This window comes from Culex quinquefasciatus, chromosome 3 (assembly GCF_015732765.1).
Source record: "Culex quinquefasciatus strain JHB chromosome 3, VPISU_Cqui_1.0_pri_paternal, whole genome shotgun sequence".
NCBI classification, from domain to species: Eukaryota; Metazoa; Arthropoda; class Insecta; order Diptera; family Culicidae; genus Culex; species Culex quinquefasciatus.
In genome coordinates this window covers 17770199-17796727 of record NC_051863.1, presented here as the reverse complement: position 1 = coordinate 17796727, position 26529 = coordinate 17770199, and the positions used below count along the sequence as shown (strand labels likewise).

The following is a 26529-nucleotide window of genomic DNA, read 5'->3' as shown; positions in this document are numbered from 1 at the left end:
TTTCTGAAACAATATTAGCATTTTTTGCAACACTTTAAATACCGTTGCTTTAAAAACAAATTCAGAAAAAAAATGTGAATTCGAAGATTTAAAAAAAAAATAAAGCCAAAAAATAAATCACCAAATTATAAAATCTAGGGATTTAGTACTTGATAATTCTCGCCAAAACTTTACTCTGGAAAATCGAAACATTATTATTCTAATATTTTCTTCTCTAAATTTCTCTAATCTAAAATATGACTCTAAAAATGATCCGAACTACGAAATTGGCAAAAAAAATAATATAATAATTTAAAAATTTGATGAATAAATAATTTAATAATTTGATAATTTAATAATTTAATAATTTAATAATTTAATAATTTAATAATTTAATAATTCAATAATTTAATAATTTAATAATTTAATAATTTAATAATTTAATAATTTAATAATTTAATAATTTAATAACTTAATAATTTAATAATTTAATAATTTAATAATTTAATAATTTAATAATTTAATAATTTAATAATTTAATAATTTAATAATTTAATAATTTAATAATTTAATAATTTAATAATTTAATAATTTAATAATTTAATAATTTAATAATTTAATAATTTAATAATTTAATAATTTAATAATTTAATAATTTAATAATTTAATAATTTAATAATTTAATAATTTAATAATTTAATAATTTAATAATTTAATAATTTAATAATTTAATAATTTAATAATTTAATAATTTAATAATTTAATAATTTAATAATTTAATAATTTAATAATTTAATAATTTAATAATTTAATAATTTAATCATTTAATAATTTAATAATTTAATAATTTAATAGTTTAATAATTTAATAATTTAATAATTTAATAATTTGATTATTTAATAATTTAATAATTTAATAATTTAATAATTTCATAATTTAATAATTTAATAATTTAATATTTTAATAATTAAATAATTTAATAATTTAATAATTTAATAATCGAATAATTTAAAAATTTGATAATTTAATAACTGAAGAACTTTCTTAAAAAAATTAAAATTAACAAAAAAATCAATTGTAATATTTTCGTAATTTTTCAATTTAATAATTCGTACTTTTTTACGTTTTTTGAGTCTGTATGTTTTGACAATTTCAAATTATGAATTCTATTTTTTTTAATTATTTGAATATGTAAATTCTGAAATTTCAAATTGTTGAATTTCAGATTTCTCATTTTTTAATTTTAACATTACATTTCGCTTTTAGACGGAGATTTTAGCAGATTTCTATGTGGATTTCATCATGTTGTGATAATTGGGAGTAGAATCAATTCTACCTGAATCACAGTGGCATCAAAATTTTTAATTTTTTCAATAAACCAAAAATTTAAAAATTTAAATTTTTATATTGAAAAAAAAAACATAGAAAATCTACAAAGTTTCATAGCTTTAAAATTTAAAAATTCTATATTTTTTTTCGAATTTTGTTATTTTGATTTTAATAAAATTGGTATTTTTTTGAATTGTTAAGCAGTTTTTTTAAAAAATAATGAGTTGTAATGTTATGTTTAATTTATATAACAAATCTCAATACATTAAAAAAATCGCTCCATGAAGATTATTTCAAAGTTTCGTATTAAGAAAAAAACAATCAATAATTTTTAGAAGAAAATTTTCTTCATTAACAACTTCTTAGAATTGATGTTTTCGCACTCAACGAAAAAGATTGAATTTATTTAATTCCTAATAATATTTTCCTTTGTAATTTGAAAGAAATTCTATCGTTCTCAATTATTTTGTTTATCAAAATTGCTATCCGCGCGAAATCCGCGCCTGAGCAAAATTAGCCAGCAAATCCGCGCCAGATCCGCGCGATCCGCGCCGTCCGTAACAACCCTGCTGATGGTATTTTTACTGATGCTACGAAAACACACATCATTATCCGCAACTCTGCTTGAATGCTTCTTAATTTTTGTTGATTTTCGCAATAAAACTCATAATTTAAAAAAAAAATCGTTATTGGGCCCTTTTAACTTTCCAACTGTTGTTCATAATGGGCCCTTTCTAAATGCAATATCGAAGGGAGCTGAAAGGGCACTAAAGCGCTGTTACCGGATTGTTGTTTTGAATGACGTTTACGGGCCCTTTTGCATAGTTAGAAATAATGAGAAATTCAGTAGAAATTTTGATTATTGGTGAGTTTTTTTATTGAATAGTGTAGACAAGGTATGTGAAACATAAAAATTCTGCAAAAGTTTACTGAACAGCAGCCGTGGGACCGTATTAAATATTGTTTTTTGACGAAATTTTTCTCAGCAGAAATCCTTGGTGAAAAGTAGACCAAACTTTTTTTTTAAGTGAATTAGTGTTAAGAATGTATGAAAAGTTCAGTTTATACCACAAAAAGTTCCTCAAGTACAAGAACCTAACGAAAAATAAAAGTGCACATTTGAACTTTTTTTTTGTTTGCAGTGAACATGGTCATGGTGCCCTTTTGTGTTTTTGATTTTTTCAATAGGAAATTGTTTGTTATCAATCTGATTCTTGGAGGGCATGTAGGGAGTGTACTAATGAATGGAATAGTGGAATTCTCCCGAATGTTTACGTTTTGGTTTTGTACCCTAATGACATGTTTGGCTCGAATTAGTCAAAAGTCCGTTTGTTTTGGTTTGCAGTCTGCGCACACTAGCACGCCATTTGTTTGGCAGGCTGGTAAAAAAATTAACCTCAATCTTTTTCGCAATACATGCGCACGTAGATAACTCTATAGATTGGTTTTTAACCGTTTCAACCTATTTACAATTAGGTTTTACGCCGACTCGGTTTTGAGGTTATAAATTTGACAGCTTGGCTGTACTGTTTACATTTTTTGCACGTGTGTCTTTGTAAAAATGTGTGTACGTGTGTGCTTGTGACGTCACGCTGTAAAACCTAATAGCGTTGTGCTAATCGTTTCGACGTATTTGGTGAGCTATATGGGTGTGACCTGTGACTAACGTATATGCAGATAGTTCTGTATACGTATAGCAGATTGGCCAAGCAACGCTGGCAGGCACTTTTTTTAGTTTTCCAACACTGGCAACTTTTACTGGGGCTACGGCAAAATGCTCGTTTGGTGTCCGGTCCTTTTGGATTCATACAATTTATTATTAAAATTTATTGACCAATCTGTATACTAGGCATTCTGTACCTTGATCTGTACTATACTTGTATGGGGAAATTATTGATTCAGTGTCAAAAGGTCACAAAGCGAAAACTAGCCCAACTGCCGGAAGGTTAATGCCACGATTGAGTTTCCCAGGTAGCGATAGCATTACTATCTTATCGCACTTCAATTCCATTTCTTAATGCTGCTTTCAAAGTTTCAAAAACGCAAAAGTGAATATGAGAGTGTGTGCGTGCTTAAGCGGTGCTCCGTTTCAACTCAATATCACAGTCCATATGTTGATGAGTTGAATCAACAATGTATCGCATTTCCGCTTAGGCTGGCATGTGCACCCTTCCATTTTTGGACACACAACGCCCTGTTTCGTACTTTACTGGCCTAACTTTCCATCCATTTTGCTCTACTAGCTGTTACGCTGGTATTATACAAGCTAAAAATATTAAAACGACAATATCTGGAGCAACATTTGAAAGGCCGTAAGAACAATGTCGTACCGCCCCTTTCAAATGTTGCTCCAGATTTTCAATTAGATTTTACGCCGACTCGATTTTTAGGTTAGAAATTTTTATCTTTTTTACCTGTTTACCTGCAAGAGGATTACAAATACAGGGTTGTTACGGGAGAGTCGAAAAAAAAATCCGCGCCGACCTAAAATCCAAAACTGCGCGAAATCCACGCCATATAAAAAAATATCGCGACCAACATTTGAGAAATTTTATTTTTTAATGAAGAAAAACTAATTCAGAAAGTATTTGAGCATGAGCATGAGAGACCACCCATGGTTGTCCTTCTCCGTTGCTGAACAGGACCGTAATATCCTATCAATACAACCGACCATACGCTTAAACGATCAAATGATGTTTCCCTTATCAACAGCATGCATGAATGCGCTGAAAAGATAAAACATCACGATCATCAAAACTAGAGCCGTTGCTAATAGGAAACAGTCGTTGGCCACCAACGGCGCCCGCCATGTCAGTTTGTAGATCTCGGGGGATTGGGACGGGAATGTTAGTTAGCACAGGTTGCTACAAAGGGTGGGTTCTATACGATATCCACACCCCCACGTGTGCCGGAAAAACTACTTCTACTTGGGATTTTGTTAGTGGGTAATGGCCAGGATTCAACATAAAGGATGATGATGCGACCCAATAATCAATAAATTTTGTTTAATGGTGTGATGTATTATGCATTCTCAAGGCAATCAGTCGGAGTATGCGGATGAGACTATTTCCGGTTATTTGGTGTTGAGTTTAGCATAAATGATATTAAATCTTAGACAGCCGGCTGTGGAAAGATAAAACCAAATTAATAAATATACACTTTTTATAGGAGATCTTCTTTATTCAGCAGTCAGCAGGGAAAGAGGGTTTTACAATGGTTACGCCGCTTTATATACACTATCTACCGGAAATACAATAGGTACCATTATTGCAGTTATTATGCAAGCAAATTATACTATATCAAGAGTAACGTCTTATTACAACATAGAGTTATCTACCAATTTATCATTTCTCTCCTGTAAACAAAATAATAACAATTATTTTAAATTTAACAATAATTTCCTCGGTGCTGCCTATTATATGCGTTGTGCCAAAAATCTGGCTTCTTCTTCTTACGCTTGCTTTTTCTACGCTTAGTATGTTGTTGTTCTTTTAGTATAGGAGAATCATCTGATCTCAGACGTTTTTTCCTCATCTCACTTTCGACTGGTACTTTAGGGAAAATGTAATAATCTTTCTTCAAGTGCCTAACTTTTAACTGATTTCTACTTGCTAGCTTAACTACTCCATTTATATCAATATAGTATGTACTTGGGCTGTTAATACCAACAATTTTCGCTTCTACCCAGTTTCGTTCAGTTTTGAATTCGTTTTTGTACCAAACTAAATCTTCGATTTTGAACTCATTTCCTTTCTTTTGTGTATGCCCATCAGAATACCTGATCCTATCATCAAATCGAACCTTTTTCTTCCCCTTTTTCTTTTCCTCCTTGGGACTTTTGAATTTCACATCGAGATCAATTTTTGGATTGAAATTAAACATTTTGTCACTTGGATTGCACCCAAGCGCCTGACTGTAGCTATTCCGATAGCTCATCAAAAACACGTTTATCATCTCTTTCAAACTTTTGTGCATGTACTTAGGATCATTCAGCATTTTGCGAAGAGAAGTTTTTGCTGTTTGTACACCACGCTCTGCCAACCCATTGGCCTCTGGGCAGTAACTTGGACTTTTCGTAAGTTTTATCTTAAAAAAATCTGCCCACTTCTTCATCATACCACTCCCAAACGGTGGTCCATTGTCTGAGACGATCTCGTCACAATAACCAAAAACAACAAATATCGATTCTAACTCATCAATTACAGCCTGAGCATCTGTGGTCCTCATTATTCTAACCTCAATCCACTTTGAAAAGGAGTCTACCACGATCAAAAGAGTTTTCCCACAAATATGGAAGAAATCCACGTGTAACCTCTCAAACGGTCTAGTTACTGACGGCCATGTTGAAAACTTCTTCGATACTGATCTTCCAGTTACAGAACAGACCTTGCACGTTCTCACGAAGTTCTCGATATCATCGTCCAAACCTCGCCAATAAACGTATCTTCGAGCCATTTGCTTCATTCGAACAATGCCCAAATGACAGCCATGCAACAACTCTAGCACACGCTGCTGACAAGAGCTCGGTATTAACACTCGTTCGCAGAACAGCAGACATTCTTCTGCTATCGATAAGGAACTCAATTTCTCGTAGAAAAATTTTAGGTCTTTCTCCACTGCATGATCATCCCAACCGTTTTTAACATAGTTAAACAACCGTTTTAAAATGGGGTCTCTTTGAGTCTCTCGCCCAATTCTCGTAAAATCTAAAGAAACCTCTTCTTCGACACTACATATGGTAACGTCAGAATCGATCCCGGTTACCCCCTCAATTGGTAACCGTGACAAAGCATCTGCCTCGGGAATCTTCGTCCCTTTCCGGTAGACAATCTCAAACTCAAAAATAGCGATGGCATACGCGTACTTTTGCAACCTCGCGGCTGCCAAGGGAGGAATTCCCTTTTTCTGATCGAAAATGGCCACCAAAGGCTTGTTGTCTGTGACCACCAAAATTTTTCTGCCGAAAATGTATTTAGCAAATTTCGTCAGGCCAAAAACCACCGCTAAAGCTTCACGGTGCAGATTAGGGTAGTTTCTCTCAGCTTTAGACAAGGTACTAGACGCGTAAAACACTGGTTTTTCGACGCCATTCACCACGTGGCAGAGGACAGCTCCTACTCCAACTTGGCTGGAGTCGCAAATTACCACAATTGGCAACTTTGGGTCATACAGATGGAGCACTTTGTTATCCACGAGCATTCTTTTTGCTTCTTGAAATACTTTCTCGCACTCTTTGGACCAAATGAACCTCGAATTCTTTTTGATCAGGGCGTATAGGGGAGTTAGTTTTGTTGATAACCGAGGCACAAATTTTGAGTAATAATTGACCATGCCAAGAAATGATTTCAATTGGCTAACGTCTCTGGGCTGAGGCACCTTGAGAATGGCTTTAATTTTTTCTTGTGAAGGACTTAATCCGTTTTCGGAGATTTCGTGTCCTAAATACGAGATTTTTCTAACAACAAATTCACATTTTTCGAGATTAACCTTAACCTTGTACTGTTTAAGTCTATCAAATACTGCGCACACTTTTTCCGGCATCCCTTCGATTGTATCACTACCGATAATTATATCATCTAAATAGCACTGTACTCCCGGTAAATCGACTAATATTACGTCCATAATTTGTTGAAAAGCGGATGCTGCGTTGGAGATTCCAAACGGTAGCCTCGTGTACGTGAAAAGACCCTTATGAGTATTCACAGTCAGATACTTCTGCGATTCTTTAGAAACTGGCACTTGCATGTATGCCCCCGACAAGTCAATTTTAGTGAAATACTTGTAGCCACTCAAGTTCGCGAAAATGTCACTAATATTCGGAAGCGGATAGTGTTCATTGCTTATCTCTTTGTTGACGGTTCTTTTACAGTCCACACATAACCTCACACTACCGTCACTTTTCGGAACTACTACTAATGGAGACGCCCAGTCGCTGTGTTTTATTGGTTTAATCACGTTTTCTCTAACTAGCCTGTCCAGTTCGTCACTAACTTTTTCTTTCAGGGCGTAGGGAACTTCGTTAGCCCTGCAAAAAATTGGTCTTGCCCCCTCTTGGAGGTGAATTTCCGCCTCAAACTCTTCGATCGGCTCTTCTAGACTCTTAGTCAAAATTTCTCCATACCGATTTTTTAACTTCCCCATCAGCACGTTTCTCTCTTTCTGCAAATCGTGCTCTGTTGGGTCGGAAATTACGTTCACTAGCTTAGTCCTCCATTTTGGATATAATACATCCATCCAATCACGACCCAGTAATGGCGTGAACTTTCGTTTCGATCTCACAATCACTAATTTCAACGGAAAAAGTCTCTTATCGTCCAGTTTTTGAACCATCACATTAACTACCCCTTTTAGACTCAAACTATCCCCTGTCATAACTATTAACTGCACTTCCGATTTTTCCACTTTTAAATGAGCCAAATGTTCTTTGTAGTCTTCTTTTGACATGATCGTGTATGTAGCCCCAGAATCAACCTCAAAATGTATTCGCTTACCGTCTAGTCATAGCTGCTGATACAACGCCGGTGACGCCACGTGGTTGACGCCATGCGCCCGGCTTTCGTCCGAACTGCTGCCCGATTCTTCGTCCTCCGTGCCACTTGCCATGGCGTTCAGCTTCTCTCTTGGGTACCGACAGTACCTCGCTATGTGCCCAAACTCCGAACAATTGAAGCAACGAGGGCCTTTCTTCCACGATTGGCCGCCATTGCCCATCACGCTGCCTCCAGCACGTTGCCAGCCATGACTGCGACCGCCGTTGCCCATTACACTTCCGCCGGCACGTTGCCAGCCATTTCTACGGCCGCCATTGCTCATTACACTGCCACCATCTCGTTGCCAGCCATTTTTCTTTTGCTTCCACGTGCCCCGGCCTCCAGAGTTGCTTCGGTGTCCTCCACGGCTCGCTGATCGGTTCCCGTCCTTCCTCGACCATCTGCCTGCGTTCACCCGATTTAGGTTTCCGTTCTTATTTTTCATAGTCATTACGTCAAGCTCTATCTGCTCAAGAACTTTAGCCTTGTCCACCGCTTGCTCGAACGTCATGTCGTCCGTACTGTTCATTAGCTCCCCCTGGATCTTGGGGCTTACAATTCCCGCCACAAACTTGTCCCTCAGGGCCTTGTCCAGGTAGTTTCCGAATACGCAATTTTTTGAGAGCGCCTGCAGCTCAACAGCGAAGTCAGCCACTTTTTCAAACTCCTGCTGGTTCCTCTTGAAAAATTCTACCGATTGCGCGATGCGGTTCCTTTTAGGGCAGAAGTAGGCCTTCAGTTTATCCGTAACGATTACGTACGTCACGTCCTTGTGCGTCTTCGGATATAGAAGCTGCTGAAGTTTCCGTAGGGCCGGCAGACCGATGAAATGCACTATCAATTGCCTTTTGAACCCGTCGTCCGTGATCTGGTTCAACTCAAAGAAATTTTCCGCGCGCTCCAGGTAGTCCTCGAAGTCGGAGCCCGGCACGAAGTTCTCCAGCGATCCGATGAGTTTTCCCGCATGATCCGGCTTCTGGTCCGGCTTCTTTTCCTCTTCCGGTTTGGTCATTTTTTTTTTCTTACCTCGCGTTGTTCACTCGCGATTTACTTCGTCGCCACTAATAAATATACACTTTTTATAGGAGATCTTCTTTATTCAGCAGTCAGCAGGGAAAGAGGGTTTTACAATGGTTACGCCGCTTTATATACACTATCTACCGGAAATACAATAGGTACCATTATTGCAGTTATTATGCAAGCAAATTATACTATATCAAGAGTAACGTCTTATTACAACATAGAGTTATCTACCAATTTATCACAAATAAAATGCGAAAACGCGAAACCGCCCGGACCGAAAAACACACACAATCGGGGGAACAACAAAGACGGAAACGGCAACGAAAATCCTGCGTGATGACCGCGACGCGCACCGTTCAAATTCTCCAACGCAACTCACTAATTCAGAAAGTATTTGATTAAAAAAAAACTCGTTTTATGTTTAAAGGCTCCAAAAGAATGAAAGCAATAAATCCATTTAAAAAAAAAAAATCCTCAAGAGACGGTCAAGGGAATGGTCATGAGAAAAAATCTTCAAAATTGAAAATACAATAATTAAATATCTAAAAATTTTACCTCAAAAATATAACCTCAAAATTAAATCAAAATCTAATCTATGATAAAATTTTAAATTTCGAAAGTCTAAATAGCATAGCATAGCATTGGTGTCTACCCGTAGCTGCTACTTCGTTATTGACCAGGACCCCCAAGCATTGCTCCGTGGACCACAGATGAAAAGTAGGAACCAATCATACCCCCTTCGCAATTTTCAAAGGTCCCTATCGTGCTGATCAATACCGACGCCGGCCACGACCAGTGGTAAGACACGGGGAAGTGGATGGGAATGTTAGTCCGATACTTGAGTGATGGGACCGCCAAATCGACTGCGTCTCCGACAAAGTATCACATGAGTTTTGAGGGGTTAGTAAGATGGGTATGAGATCAGGATTCACTGTGGTAGGTGATGCGACCATAAGCAATTTGTTTATCGGTTGAAATTTTAAAAATCTTAGGCAGCCGGCTGCGGAAAGATAGCTATCTAGGGATTTAAATATAGTATTAATTCGACCACGATTCTCCAGAAATTCTCCGTCGGCGTGCCTTCCGATCAACGGTGATGTAGGAAGGGCTTCATTTATTAAAATTATTTTATATCATAAGCCTTAAAAATATTCGACGGTGTGCCTTCCAATGATCGATGATATAGAAAGGACTTAATCCAGCAATACGACTTGCTAGTCTCAAAAAATAGGGACGTTTTTATAGAAAACTATAACAAGAGAACCACACAAAAAAAAAACTCACTGACCAACGAACGCGAGTGAAAAAAAAACAGTGAAAAAAAGAAGAAGGTAAAAAACAGAACTGCGCGTCCCGAAAAGCACCACACTAATGATGCTATTATTGCGCGTATTCCCGAAAAAGACACGCGGCATACCAACCTCGAAACGACGCGCCGCACTTTCGGCAAATGCGCGCTGTCAAATCCCATACTGTGCGTTTTGTTTTTGTTGATCTTCTTCTTCGAATTGCATGGCATTGTTGCCGGGAATGTTTTTTATTGCACCAAAAGTGCAGAAAATCGCTGGCAACAATGTCTATGGCATTTTCTGAAATGCCGCGCGGCGTGTACATTTGAAAGAAAAGGACAATATTTAATTATAATGACCAATCACCCCATGCACTTGAACAGAGACACAAAAGAGACGGAAAATAACACGAAAAAACAGGACTGCACGTCCCCACAGGCACCGCACTACCAATTTTAAATTTCGAAAGTCTAAATATTCAAAATCTAAGAATTTTTATACAGTTTGTAATCCAAAATCCTCGCTAAAATTTCACTCCGAAAGAAATTTAATTTCCGTTATTTAAATAAGACATTGTCTTCTCATAATTTAAAAATCTCTTACACAAAAAAGGACTTCAAAAATTTTGGAATTCAAGAATTGAAGAATTTAATAACTAAGAATTTAAAAATAACAAAAAAGAATTTAAGAATTTAGGTTTTTGAATTTAAGAATTTATAAGCTTAAGAATACTAAAATTATTTTAGATTTGAGAGTTTTTTTTTCTATATTGTTTTGAATTTTATATTTTTAGTTTTTTAAATTTTGACTTTTAAATTTTTTTTTAAATCTTGAAATTTTCAATTATCAAAATTTTTGGTATTTTCAATTTCAGATTGCTAAAATTTTGAATTTCAAAATTTCAGATTTTTTAAATTACGATTTTAGAAATTTCGAAAAAAAATAATATGTATTTTGATTTTTTTTGTTGCAATAAAAATTATTAAAACGATTTTTTTTCGATTTTTTTAATTTCTGAAGCTTTGAATTTGGAATGTTCTGATCTTTTTATTTTCGCCAAGAATGCTTAAATTTAGAAAAAAAAAATATTTCTACCGATTGGAATGGAATCCAAACATTCGAAAGTGGAGGCCACCTTCTGTTACGTCCAATCAAGCTCATATTTGGCGCCCACCAGAACAAGCCCCAATAATAGTTTTTGTTACACATTCTAATGTCTATATCTTTGGGAAAAGTTTGTAATATTTGATTTACAAAATTATAAGCTGAATAAATCCAGTATAAAATTAAAAAAATGAATAAGGTTCAAAATCAAAACTCAAAAGAAATTCAATATTCAGAGCCGGAGATGTTAAGAAATGACAAGAAACATATAAAAAATAATTTCTACATAATCTTCATTTTTCGACGTTTCGTACTAAGAAAATACAAACAAACATTTTAAGAAGAAAATTCAATGAATAAAAATAATGAAATTCTTGCACTCAAAAAAAAACAAATTATCGTAATTCCTGATAATATTACCTAATTTATTTATCAAAATTGCCATCCGCGTGAAATCCGCGCCTGAGCAAAATTAGCCAGCAAATCCGCGCCAGATTCCGCGCGATCCGCACCGTCCGTAACAACCCTGAAGGGTGATAAAATGATAACCGGGTTTTTTTTTTCCTTTGGGGGGTAAGGCTAAGACCACAGTTGATCCAACTCGCCGATAACCGGGTTGATTAGGGACAAATAAGGCGAAAACAATTATGCGTAGAAACCAAAGTAGAAACACAGAAATCGACCGAAAAATTTAATCGCGTTTTTCTTAGTTGCCCTTTTTAGAACATGGGACAATTATGCGTAGGACGGCAGTAAAGGACTAACAACAACAACAATCATTCATGTGTTTAAGCAAAATAAAAACAACAATCAGGTGACAGCGCTTTAGTGCCCTTTCAGTTCTTTTCGAAATTGCATTATGAACAACAGTTGGAAAGTTAAAAGGGCCCAATGGCGAGAAGTTTTATTGCGAAAATCAACATTAATTAAGAAGCATTAAAGCAGAGTTGAGAATAATGATGTGTTTTATCGTATCATCAGTAAAAATACCACCAGTCAAGCTTTCTTTTTAAATAGGAATTGAAACAAGTTGTCTACTTTTTGACAGCGATTTTCTCGAATCGCGGTTTTTGGTTTTGTGCCCTAATGAAATGTTTGGCTGTCTTTAGAGTCACTTTCGTCAATAATAGAGTTATCTACGTGCGCATGTATTGCGTGTTTGTACACGAAGGGTTTTTAGGTTAAAATTTGTACCCGCCAGCAAAAACAAATGGTAAGCTAGTGTGCGTGAGATCGGGCTTAGATAGCTCTATAGAGTTATCTACGTGCGCATGTATTGCGTGTACGTACACGAAAAAGATTGAGGTTAAATTTTGTACCCACCAGCAAAACAAATGGGGTGCTAGTGTGCGTGAGCTCGGGCTTAGATAACTCTATAGAGCATTATGACGTTTCACGTACACACACTAGCGCACCATTTGATTTTGCTGGCCGGACAAAATTTAACCTCAATCTTTTTCGTGTACGTACACGCAATACCTGCGCACGTAGATAACTCTATTATTATTGACAGATAGAACTTACATCAGTTTAAGGCGTCATCTGAAAGGTTAACATTACGGTATGTCCATTTTTTTTTTTGTTTCTGTCATACGACTGCTGAGACCATAGTTGGTCCATCTCGCTGGTATGTCCATTTACCTCCGTAAGTTCTGCTGTCGAGGGCTGTTTATTCACAATGTTTACATAGTTGAATCCACCTTGCTTAAATCCAGTTCGAGTAAACACAAAAATCGCCACAACGACAATCGGGAAAACTGTGTTTATTATGTTCCGAAAAGGATGGCGTCGTTTCTCCGTGAGGCATTTGTAGGAGAACACCTTTAACAGGTTTGTTCCTTCCAACACCATAATGGAAGCTGGCTAAACGTAACTTTCGCTGCATCTCAAGGATGCATTTTCATTTATTATCTTCTTCACTTTATAAACAATTATAAAAAAAAGGCCTTGACTTCCGACGTATACGAATCGGTGACTAATTTCACACTGACTTTAATGTTACTGCCATGTTGCCATTTTTTTCGGTGGGAATCTGTATTGTCCCAGAAAAGTCTGTTGGGACTCCAGACTATTATGCACTGTAACTGAAAATCGCACTTTGCTGAGTTTGTTTTCGCACTTTTTCATATATGGGTCATTCCATCTCAACTGTGCACGAAAAAGTGCGAATTTGAAAATTACCCTCTCCGATCCTGCTCAAATTTGGCAGAGCTGTTGATACTATCAAAACATGCAAGAATCCCGAATTTCATCCAAATCGGACCACCCCCTCCATTTTTGTACCTCCCCAAAAAATCGACTTTTTGGCGATTTTTGACCAAACCTCCTAGTTTCAAACGACAATAACTCAGGAACCACAAATCTTAGAGGGTCGGTCTTAGACTCAATTTTGAAGGAAATTGGACGTAGAATCCATTTCCGTGATCAAAATTTTGATTAATTTATTTTGTCTACCTGTATTGCGCAATTGAAAACTTTAAACGGTCGTATCTCAAAACACCCCAACTTATTTTTTTTTATTTGACCTCACCATCGTGTTCCCCCGGCCAATTTTACATAAGAATCACTTATCGACAAAAATGAATATGTTTCGTTCCAGAGATATCGAATTTTAAAGTTTTGTGTTTTCGAGATTACCTACATCAGCTTCATTCGCCACATCTGCTAGAAGCACACAGGCGGGCTGATCAATAACTGCTACCTGGTGTTCTGGGAGATGATTAATTTAATTTATATTTTTATAATTTTACGCAAATAGTTATTCATATAGCTAATACCTAGAAATTCTAGTATGTTTGGCAGGTTAAGTCCTCGCTCCCAGTTTCGTCCAATTTACTCATTTGCACTATTTAAACAACAAATTTTGCAAAACTTTTGATAGAAACTTGCTTGTTCACTTATTATTGAGATATTTATCACTCGATTGAATGCCAAAGCGCTGATATGGCAACAGTAGAGGTACGCTGGAATTAGATGCTGTTCCCCTCTTGATCAATCTATTTTTGTGAAAGGAATATTTATTGGGTAATTTTACGTGTTGTTTTTGTTTTAGAGTACCTCCGAGGCCATGACTAGGGCCTTTATCATGGGCGGTAGCAAAATAGTGCCATTCAGCAAAAACCCCAAAACCTGCTTTATTATTATTATTATTATTATTATTATTATTATTATTATTATTATTATTCTTATTATTATTATTATTATTATAGTTTATTAGTGACACTTTACCATAATTTGGCAAATCCGATTTATGATTTAAAAGATTGATCATATTAAATCAATTTTTATATTGTGAGCCAGCTCCATTTTATTAAAAGAATCCAAGATTGATATAAGAAAAAATACTGTTGTTCGGACGGTGTCGAAATCATCGCAACTAAATTAGGGGAATTAGCCGCTTTGCAGCAGATCAAACTTTGTGATTTTCTTACATTTTTCAGTTTTATACTTTCCATAAATCCTTTTCCTGCTCCTTGTGATCGTCCTTCACTAGAGTACAACGTATACACATATTTTATAAATTTTAGTTCATATTTTTTACTCAGTAATGTATCGTGCATTTATTGTTCAGTGTTACTAAAAAAAGTAAATCTTTCCCAGTTCCTGAGGGGAACACCCTTGAAGAGTATCGGGGCCGGCATTTACAAAGCGGATTCAGTGGCAGTTTCATTCTCAACTTAATGTTAACATGTTAAGGTTAATGTTAACATTCCATAGGTCGCCTCCCTAAGGTGTCGTGATAAGGTCCAGTTTGTGACGATACACTACCTTCCCTTTACTAAGTAATCAATTCCAGAAGGGAAAAGATCACCAGTTGTGTTGGTCCGAGCCGGGATTTGAACCCCGATCTACCGCTTACGAGGCGGAAGCGTTACCACTAGGCTACGTGGCTCGGACAAGTTCAGTGTTACTAACAAGATTAATTGCATTTTCCTGCTCGCTCCGTCGGAATCCAATTCTGCCCTTTACTGTGCGCGTTATTGCTCTGTCCTATGGGTTAGCACAGAAATTCACTTCATTCATTGTTTTTGAGCACATTCGTGATTCAACTCCAGTTTCCTACAGTGTTATACAGTCAATTTTTGTCCAATTTGATAAAGATTATTTATGATGAAATATTATTTCAATAAATTGCCAGGTAGCAGTTATTGATCAGCCCGCCTGTGTGCTTCTAGCAGATGCGGCGAATGAAGCTGATGTAGGTAATCTCGAAAACACAAAACTTTAAAATTCGATATCTCTGGAACGAAACATATTCATTTTTGTCGATAAGTGATTCTTATGTAAAATTGGCCGGGGAACACGATGGTAAGTTGGGGTGTTTTGAGATACGACCGTTTAAAGTTTTCAATTGCGCAATACAGGTAGACAAAATAAATTAATCAAAATTTTGATCACGGAAATGGATTCTACGTCCAATTTCCTTCAAAATTGAGTCTAAGACCGACCCTCTAAGATTTGTGGTTCCTGAGTTATTGTCGTTTGAAACTAGGAGGTTTGGTCAAAAATCGCCAAAAAGTCGATTTTTTGGGGAGGTACAAAAATGGAGGGGGTGGTCCGATTTGGATGAAATTCCGGATTCTTGCATGTTTTGATAGTATCAACAGCCCTGCCAAATTTGAGCAGGATCGGAGAGGGTAATTTTCAAATGCTGTTCCGCTTCAGATGGAATGACCCATATGTATACGATTATTTCAGTTCGACTGCGATTACACAAAAAAGTGTAATCGCAGTTGAACTGAAAAATTCGTATGAAAATGTGCAAAAACGAGAACTCAGCAATGTGCGATTTTTAGTTACAGTGCATGTCTGGAGTTTTTTTTTGAAAAGGTCCAATAAACCAAATTTACAGTTTTTGCTTTTTGGGTGTTTTTTAATACCCCTGACTCAAGGCGGTTTCAAAAACACCCAAAAAGCAAAAACTGGAAATTTGGTTTATTGGACCTTTTCAAAAAAAACTCCAGATGTAAACTCTGTAGCAAACAAATCTGGCAACAACATTTAATGACGTTACTCAGTGCACTCATCCAAATTATCTCTAAATTTCAACTAGAAAAGGTACATTTTCAGGTAACAAAAAAGAAAATGTTGGTAGTTTTAGCCGACAGTGCATATTTTATAGCAACGAAATGTCAACTGCATGTCATGAAAAAAAAAAAACAAAATATGGTGGATTGATCGGGCAAAGTTTCAAAATTAGTTTGTGAAAATGTTTTGCGGAAGCGCACCGGTAGAAAATTGCATCGAGCCGGACTTCACCGTAGCCGGTTCCCTTGAGTGGGATCGGAAATTAACACCGGGCGAGCGAGCGGAAGTGCTGTTTGCTCCAGCAAAGTTCCGGTACTTGAATCCACCAGCCAAGGATCCACTAGTGGACCCGGATTGGCCACTGGCAGCTTTTTGGCCGGCTTATTTGTCCAACTTCATGGTGAACAATTGGATCGATCAGTGGAACGCGTTGAAGCATTGGTATGCCCAAGTGTCGGACTTTTTCGCCTACAAAGGATTCCAAACCCGGATGATTTACTTTCACACGCTGGACTCGGACTACCTCCAGCTACAGAAGAAAAATATGCTCATTGAAGCGCTGGTTTATTTTGGCTCAGAGGAGGAAGCCGAACGAGCTATCGCCACTTGTCATCGATGCCGGTACTTTGGGCACTGGTTGAACGTGCTTCCCGGCAGGACGCCGGAATATTTTTGCAACGAACTTTCCGTGCGACTCGTCAAAGGGCCCGCCCCAACATCGGAATCTCATCTCGAGCATTCTCTAAGACCGTTTGCCAAGGTCAAACTAGCCATCCGGCATAGCATAGGAAACATTTTGGTTCAGTTCAGCTCAAAGGAGGGCATGCTCAAGGCATTGGCTAGTCAGGCCAACTGGAAGCCGATTCAGTTAATGGAACCAGTTCGGATACAGCGGTTCCTTGAGTCTGATGTCAAAATGGGAATACAATGGGAGATGGAAAAGCAGCCAGACTTTCTGACTCAGCGACCAAGACGAAAGATCTGGCAATACTTTGAGGACGGAATTCAGCCAATAGTGGACAACACCTGGACCATCGATGATACGCCGAAACAATCAAAGTGCTTGAAGCTGGAGAAAAAGCTAAAAAAACAGAAGATCAAAGCGGCGTCCAAAAGGCGGCTTATGAAGCAAAATTTCCAGAAATACATGAAAACGGAAGAGTACAAAAATATGTCGCAAGCGGAAAAGAACGCATTGTGCGAGGAGACGTACAGGACGTACGGCTTCAATCCGCTCGAGACGAAGGGACCCTCGAAAGCGCAAACCCCCCGGCAAAGAAAAGCGAGCGTACTTAAGTCGGTCAACTGGTTCTTGAAGCAAAGCGGCAAACCGACACTGACCAAGGCCGACCAGTTGAAGAAGCGTAGCGAACGAGACAAGCGACTGCAGATGGCGAAAGACGGCGATCGAAGGTGGTAGATTTGGCTTTGCTACGGTAATAAAGTTGGGTTTATTCTGCGCGCAAGGCGACTCTATTAAAGATATTATATGTTTGTATCACCTCCTTGAGATGCACTTGATACTGTGCCCTATTTCACTGTAAGATCATGCATGCAATATCTTTATCAAACTTTCAGGAGTTATTAGAAATGGCCCATGGTTGCTGAACAGGACCGTAATATCGTTTCAGCACTATCGATCATAGGCTTCGACGATCTAGTAGTATTTCCCTTATCAACGGCATATATAAATGCACTGAAAAAGATCACCGAATTGCGAATAGGAAACAGTCATTGGCCACCAACGGCGCCTGCCATGTCAATTTGTAGACTGATATTTTAAATTCTTATTCTTCTTTTTTATTTTTTTCTTAATTTTTATATTTTTCCCAAATTTTTAAATTCCTAATCACACAAAATAAGACATTTTTGTCATACTTTAGGTTAGAATCCCAAAATTTGAGAAAGGTACCAATTCCTTGGTTGGATTGGAAATTTCCACGAGGACTTCACTGCCGTTCAATGCATGATTGTCCCATGTCATTTTTGGTTGGTTTTGTCTTTTTGTCATTTTTAAGTTTATTTCTACAGTATGTACACGCAGAAAAACAAGGCATATTTGAACTTTTGTATTTGAATCAACAAACCGTTTTGTTGGTTTGAAAATCAAGATTTTTGTTGAATCAACGCTAAATGTCAAAGCAACTTTTTCAAAACAAGAAAAGATTTTTGTGGAATTGAGAAAATCAAGGTTTGTTTCAACGCAAAATCGGCGTTGGTCTAGGTATCATTGTATTTAACAAAACAATTGTTGAATCAAACCTCGTACAGGCTGATTTTACAAAATATTTTTTGCGTGTAAAAAAAGTATTTACACCCTTTAGGCACTTTGCACATTTTGTGATGAAACATGTGAACAATTTACAGTCCAGACTCGCTTATCCGAAGCCTCGATTATTCGAAGTTCGATAAAAAAACGTATTTCTTCGTTTTCTTACTTTTAGCATCAAATTAGAATTCTGCGACCCCATTTTAGTCAAATTTGAATACACTCAAACCCCGATGGTTTGACACCAACTGTTGTCAAACGAACGGGGTCACTTTTTAGTTTGACACCCCTTTTACACGGAGTTCACACACACTATCATACGTTTGTTTTGATAGTGTGCGTGAGCCCCGTGTAAAAAGTGACAGTTCGTCACTCTTTAGTTTGACTTTGACCAACCAACGGGGTACAAACTAAAAAAGTGTCAAACGAAAAAGTGACCAACCACCGGGGGTTGAGTGTAATTGGTTTTGTATCCAGGTTTTTAAGCGAAGATGGCGTTCGAATGGCGAACGCCCGAAATGTCAAAATCGCGCAGTAGCACCAACATTAGAGAAAACAATGTGGTTGTCATGCCATGGCACACTTTTTCCGTAATGTTGGTACCACTGCGTGATTTTGACATTTCGGGCGTTCACCATTCGAACGCCATCTTCGCTTAAAAACCTGGATTAATTTGAAAAATGCATTTTTTCAATATTTCAACACCGCCATTTTGGCCGCCATCTCTGATTTAAAAATTCTAAATCACCTTAGAGTAGTTATCTAATGGTACGTTCGTTTGATGGCTAGTTCCACACTGAGTGCCGTACTCAGAGCTGTCAAAGTGTTTCTTTGAAGAAACTCGCGCTAGTTCCGCACGAGTTTCGCCGCCATCTTGGAACTGAAAATCCAGTGCCGCACTCGATATTTTTTCAGTTTCATGCGAGTTCCACGCGCACTGACAAATGACGTTCGATTGAACCAAAACTGGCACCGACGAGTGCGGCACTCAGTGCCGCACCGGCTCTTCAAACGAACGTACCATAAGGGCATCTCCACCGCAGGGACCCAATCGCGTTGCAAAGCTAATTTGGCACCCGCGTCAAGACCACCGGGGTACTTGTGCGAGAGCTAATTTAGGTTCGAGTTCATCCGTGTTCATCCGAATCTAAACAAAACTCAGGTTAGCTCCGGGATCTAACGGGAGCAAATCATCTGACGGAATTAAAAGGAACAACTCGTCTCTTTGTATTCATCTGGCGGATGGTTTTTTCAAGCAAAACAATGAAATTGGGCCAATGTGAGTTTGTAAACAAAGAGTTTATCCTGCTCACGTTAGTAGATGTTTACGTTAGTAGTGAAGCTTGATTTTTCGATTTCAATTCCTCGAAATATTTTCCCTTCTGTGCTGCAAGTTTACAAATGAAAAATTACTTTTGGCATTCTGGGGTGATGCAGTTTAGTGTTTTAGGTCAGATTGGGGCTGTGTTTGATTAATTTTGGTCATCGCAATGTCAATCTACTGCCGGACATGCAAAAGACAAGTCATTTGTATTGAGTAAAGGCAAAAGTCAAGCAAAACATTTTAAATATGCCAATGTGGATTTGAAAACAAGCAATCATGATCTTAAATTCTTAATTTCTTAATTTCTTAAATTCTTAAATTCTTAAATTCTTAAATTCTTAAATTCTTAAATTCTTAAACTCTTAAACTCTTAAACTCTTAAACTCTTAAATTCTTAAATTCTTAAATTTTTGAATTCTTAAATTCTTAAATTCTTAAATTCTTAAGTTCTTAAGTTCTTAAATTCTTAAATTCTTAAATTCTTAATTCTTAAATTCTTAAATTCTTAAATTCTTAAATTCTTAAATTCTTAAATTCTTAAATTCTCAAATTCTTAAATTCTTAAATTCTCAAATTCTTAAATTCTTAAATTCCTAATTTTGAATTCTTCTTTTTTTTACTTTACAACTTCTTTTTTTAAAACTATATATCTTTGGTGAGTTTTCAAAAAGCCGTAAGAGCCACCGTTACCTCTAGAGGTCAGCTGAGCTCTAGTGTCATTTTCGCTTTTCTCCTAAATTAAAAAAAATCATTTATTTTTAGTTTGGGGCACTTGAAGGACGTGTAGATGAACAATCTCAAGCATTTTTGATATTGGTTTTTCGTAAGTAGGTCGAATACCGATACGAAAAGGACTTTGTTTACCAATCGCTCTTACGGCTTTTGAAAACTAATCCGATATATGTCCTTTTAATTTCAAAATTCTGCATTTTGAGATTTGGCGAGGATAAACACATATTCGCAATTTTTTCTTACTCCCCACTGACGTGAACAAGATATTTCCATTGTTTACAAACTCAAATTGGCCCAATTACATTGTTTCGCTTGATATATATGTTTGAATTTTAATCTTTACATAAATTAAAAATGTTCAATTCAGTTAAGTTATATTCAAATTTTGAACATTTATGTTCAAATTAAATAAAATATGGCTGTTTGATTATTATTTATTTAAAAAAAAAACTAAAAAATGATCTATTCCACAACTTTTTAATTTAATTAAGTCGTTTTGAACCAAATTACAGATTTCTTTGATATTCATTCAAATTTGATTCTCAAAATAAATGCATCTTCAACCAAAACAAATACAAATCATTCTAAAAATCGCTGAAAAAATTAGCCACCCACAGCTCAGGGACTTCTCGAGCACCTATCTTGGCTACTCGACGGATCCCCGATGAACTATTTCTTCGCTGAATGAACTCGAAGGCTAATTTAGCTTTAGCTTTGCTACCCGCGGTGCGAAAGTTTGGGTGCAAACATGTCGGGAGCAAATCGGATGAACTCTTTCAAAATTTTAGAAATGATATTTTATTGATGTAAGCAAACAATTTGGACATACACTTAAACCCCGATGGTTTGACACCAACTGTTGTCAAACGAACGGGGTCACTTTTTAGTTTGACACCCCTTTTACACGGAGTTCACACACACTATCATACGTTTGTTTTGATAGTGTGCGTGAACCCCGTGTAAAAAGTGACAGTTCGTCACTTTTTAGTTTGACTTTGACCAACCAACGGGGTACAAACTAAAAAAGTGTCAAACGAAAAAGTGACCAACCATCGGGGGTTGAGTGTATAATGCAATTGGAAGCATGTTCTATCATGATAGAATGTATTTTTATTGATTTCGATCAACAAAACGGCTAGAATTTGAAAATGAATAAATTAGTTCCCCGCGGTGGGCTTGATTCGGTAGTCAAATTAGCTCCCAGCGGTGCGAAAACGTGTATTAGGGCATCTCCAGCGCTGGGGTGCAAATCAAATTTGCACCCGGCTCATGAATACCGAGATCAAATTTGCCACCTTGAAAAAACTCCGTCATCCCCACCGCTAGGGTAGCAAATTTGCCACCGAAACAAGCCCACCGCGGTGGGCAAATATGGGTTTTTTTATCATTTTTTGCTCTCGTTTACCTTCAAAATTAATAATTATGTGTTGATTCATGCCTTGAAATGCTAAAAGTTTATTAAACTATATAATCCTATTGAAAATTTCAAAGAATTTCATTTTTCGAAAATGTCGAAAGTTAAACGATTTGCTACCCGATTTGATTCCCACCAAATTTGCTCTCGAGTTTGCCCCCGAGTCTCCCACCGCGCGTAGCAAAGCAGGTATCAAATTTGATCTCAAGTTCATCTGTAGAAGAAAAATATGTGTCGGCACCTGTCGGGTACTCATTTTCTGATACCCGACAAGTACCGGCAAGCCGGGGGGCAAAGTTTTGAATGCGTGTTTCGGAGATTTTTATATGTCTGCTCTATGTATGATATGTATGATGTATGATTCAAAAATTCAAAAATTAAAAATTCAAAAATTCAAAAGCATTCAAAAATTTAAAAATTCAAAAATTCAAAAATTTAAAAATTCAAAAATTCAAATTTTTTTTTGAAATTTTTAAATTTTTTGAAATTTTATGAAATCTTTGAAATTTTTGAAATTTTTGAAATTTTTGAAATCTTTGAAATTTTTGAAATTTTTAAAATTTTTAAAATTTTTAACAATTTTGAAATTTTTTAAATTTTTGAAAATTTTTAAATTCTTGAAAATTTTGAAATTCTTGAAAATTTTGAAAATTTTGAAATTTTTGAAATTTTTGAAATTTTTGAAATTTTTGATTTTTTTGAATTTTTTGAATTTTTTGAAATTTTTGAATTTTTTGAAATTTGTTGAAATTTTTGAAATCTTTGAAATTTTTAAAATTTTTGAAATTTTTGAAATTTTTGAAATTTTTTGATTTTTTTTTTTAATTTTTTGATTTTTTTTTGATTTTCTTTGATTTTTTTGAAATTTTTGATTTTTTTTAAATTTTTTTTAATTTTTTTTCCGTGCTTGATTTGATTTTTCCGTGCATAATTCCATTTGAAGCGGTAGCAAACAGACTGAATACCGGGTAGCAAAGTGAAATCCCGAAGAACTGAGAGCAAATTTGCTACCGCGACAGGTACCGCGATGGGGTTGACGTCGGGTGCAAATTAGCTTTGCTTCGATGTTTGCACCCAGCGATGGAATTGCACTTAGCTACGGAGCAAAGCTAAAACTGGGGATCCAACCGATAGGTTTGCCACGCAATTAGATCTCTGCGGTGGAGATGCCCTTAGAAGCTTGCTATAAAATTTTATAGCATACAACCAAACAAACCGACTTTGGATTTCGTTTGTTTTGATTACACTCAATAATCAAACAAAATTTGGCCAAATTAAATAAGTGTCACAGGACCGAAAGAAGCGAAATGTTTTGCGGAAGCCCCCAGGAACTCGACTGCATCGAACCCGATTTCACCGTGTCCGGCGCGAAGGGATGGGGCCGACGATTGGCGCTAGCCGCAGACGGTCTGTTCGTCCCCACTGACAACTTCGTGCGGGACCCAGCGAGGGCCGACCCGCTCGTCACGGATCCAAAGTGGCCACTGGCAACCTTTTGGCCGGTGTATCTGTCCAACTTTTTGGTCGACGAGTGGGACGAGCGGTTCTGGTACGACCCGGTGTCGGACTTTTTCGCGCATCATGGGTTGGAAACCCGGATGATTTACTTTCACACGCTGGACGCGGAATTCCTGGAGGTGCAACGGAACTGCTCGCTGATCGATGCGCTGGTGTACTTTAGCTCGGAGGAGGAAGCTAAGATGGCCATGGCGATGTGTCATCGAAGTTTGTATTACGGTCATAAGTTGAACGTGCTGCCGGGGAGGAGCCCGGTTTATTTTTGCAATGAAAGATCGGCGCGACTGGTGCGGCATGACGTGGAGGCGTCACAGAGACCGGAAACTAGCCTGGAGAACGTGCTGACACCGTTTGGGAGGGTTGAGTTCACGACTCGTCAGAGCGAACACACCATCTTGATGGAGTTTACCAATACGGATTGCCTGGTCCAGGCGCTGTCCAGCCAAAATACGTGGAAACCGGTGCAAATGAGTGGCCAGATCCAGAAGCAACGGTTCGTAGAAGCGGACGTCAAGAATGGCCTTATCTGGGCCGTCGAATCGCAGGAAGGATTCTTGCAACAACGCCCGCGACCGGAAGTGGCGAAATACTTTGACGACGGCATTCGTCCCGTGGTGGAGACCTGCTGGCGACCAAGGCAGCTGCCGAGGTTGTCCCGGGAAAAGCAGGAACGCGATGCCCATCTGAAGGAGCTGTGGAAGAAAAAGAAAAAGGAGGTCCATTTCTCGCAGCTGAGCAAGTGGCAAAAGGACAAACTGTACCAGGACGTTTGCAAAGAAGCCGGCTACGGAATGAAACCGGGCAAGAAGGCCAAGAAGCTGCAGGCGGGCGTGCTCAAGTCGATCAACTGGTTCCTGCGCACCCGGGACAAACCTACGCTGACGAGGGACGCCATGGTTGAGCGGGTGAAGCTGCGGAATACCGTACTGAACGTGTTGCACGTTGCGAATTTAAAAAGTGCGTAGTAAATTTGTCACTGCATTGAATTAAAGTTGCACTTTAGTCTTTATTAGAAAGAAAATCCTTGTTCAAGTTGTTTTGTCAATATCAATTTCGTTTGATACTAATTTCAGCATTAGGAATTCAATGAAATAAAACTTAAAGTAACGGTCAATTACCATTTGCGTTGCTGCTTGACCTGGTTGTAAATCTGCTGAAAGCGTTTCTTGTCTTGCTTGGAACAATGCCGGTTCAGGTGCGGCTCCCGTCCTTCGGCCAAATCCCGCTCGATCAGACGGCGCATCTTTTTCAACTTGTTGTTAAACTTGACCTTCTGCGAGTACTTGGACGGTCCTCGGCGAACCGGTTGAATCGATCCATCGCCACCACCGTGGCGCCTTGGTGGAGGTCCAGGGCATCGCAACGGTTCCGGCAGTTCGGCCGACTGCATCTTCCGGTAGATTGGATCGTTTTCGGTCATCAGAAGCGCGTTCGGCTGCGCGCCCAAGCCGTTCAGAATCTGCTCCTGAATGTTGGCCTCGACGTACCGTTGCTTCTGCAGCGCTTGATGTCCCACGAGCGAAGGTTGAAACTGACGCTCCTTGGAGAACACTCCCTGCGTTTGGGCCACCGAGTAAAACTCCGCAGCTCCGTTCTTGATGTCGAACTTGACCACGCAGCGGACCCCGCCGTGGCGTGCCATCAGGGCGCGAGCGAAAAATTCCTCGCTGTAAACGTACCCCGAGCGAATGTTCCGGAACATGGCGCTCCGGTCCGGCGGGAAGAACACCGGATCACGGCCCGGGAACACGTTCAACGTGTACCCGTTGTGAATCGAGTGGTCAGCCCCGAGAGCCTGCACGGCGTCCTGCTCCGACCCAAAGTACACCAATCCGTCGTAAAGGTTGGCCTTCTTCTGGAACTGGAAGTAATAATCGTCCTTCAGCTGGAAAAACCAACGCACCAGCAGTCCCTTAGAGGCAAAGTAATGCCGGATGGCACTGGAGCACTGCGCAGCGTCCGCGCATCGGAAGTTGCCCACGTAAACCGGCCACAAATGAGCCAGTGGCCAATCCTGAGGACACCGCCCATCCACCGCTCCAGCACTCAAATCCTGAACAGTGTACGGCATGTAACGCAGCCGAGTCATACTGTCCGGTTTGGGCAGCTGCTCTACCGGAATCGAGGGTGCCATCGGCTCGACGGTCGGCTCTCCCTCCAGCGAGGAATAACCATCCTCGTCGAACTCATCGAAATCGCCATCCGGAACTTCATCCTTGATCGGCGGCGGTTGTTCGACGGGGGCACACGAAGGGCCGGCAATCGGCGACGGTTCCCGCTTGATGGCGTCAGCCGACAACTCCGGGTTGGTAAAGTCAGGTTCCGCCATTGTCGCTGAAATGCCGCATGGTCTGTTGATTTCTCCCAAAACAAATAACGTTTCTAACTTACCAGGAAGATTTCTCAATGTTCTCTACGGGAAATCCGGGTTCGCTGATGGTCCCGCGGGAACTAGGCGCTGGTTCCGTTGATTCTTTTGACTCTTCGTTCGACCGATGAAAAAGAAAACTTCGTGTCGGTCTTGACAGTTCGTTAAGGTGAAGCCGTTCATCATTTTCGAAGAAAATTGATCATCACTATAAAATATTCTGTATTAAATTCAATTTTACGAATTTCAGCACCAACAGGAATCAGCATGTGCCGGTTGTTACCTTTTTGAAGCCACTAAAAGATTTTTTGATCTAAATCAAATGTGCTTCAAAATTTATAAAATTTTGTGGCACAGTCATTGACGTCCTACTTGGCAGTCATTGATTAATGACGATTTCCATAACTTTATAAGGAATGGGATAATCGTTACCAAAAGAAATCAGCATGTGTAGGGCACTATTCTAAACAACTTGTTAAAGGAATTTTGTCAAAATATTGAAAGCGACGCAAAATTTATATCTTTGAACGAAAAATCATGACAATGATGGAAGTCTTCACGAGGTCGATGAAAATAATCGATCACCCCTTAATGGTCCGATTTTCAATGTTAAATATGAAAC

General features: G+C 38.2%; 3 protein-coding genes across 3 annotated transcripts in view; all 3 read right to left on the bottom strand.

Annotated features, from left to right (window-relative positions):
• The window catches only part of LOC6046229 (ATP-binding cassette sub-family A member 2), a 34653-nt gene extending 21396 nt beyond the window's left edge, over positions 1–13257 (bottom strand). Inside the window, exon 1 of the mRNA XM_038259283.1 lies at positions 12896–13257. Coding sequence (XP_038115211.1) covers positions 12896–13105 — 210 coding nt within the window. The 5' untranslated portion in view covers positions 13106–13257. The remainder of the gene's footprint in view (positions 1–12895) is intronic.
• Positions 4468–9096, bottom strand: LOC6038259. Its single transcript, XM_038259284.1, has one exon. It carries the CDS (start codon positions 8848–8850, stop codon positions 7807–7809), a length of 1044 nt encoding a protein of 347 aa, XP_038115212.1. The 5' UTR covers positions 8851–9096; the 3' UTR covers positions 4468–7806.
• An 11251-nt stretch (positions 13258–24508) lies between the features above and the next one.
• Positions 24509–26072, bottom strand: LOC6046226. The gene is made up of 2 exons (XM_038264543.1): positions 25931–26072; positions 24509–25873 (listed from the first exon to the last, which is right to left on the bottom strand). Exon 2 carries the CDS (start codon positions 25866–25868, stop codon positions 24654–24656), a length of 1215 nt encoding a protein of 404 aa, XP_038120471.1. The 5' UTR covers positions 25869–25873; positions 25931–26072; the 3' UTR covers positions 24509–24653.
• Between the last annotated feature and the right edge of the window lie 457 nt (positions 26073–26529).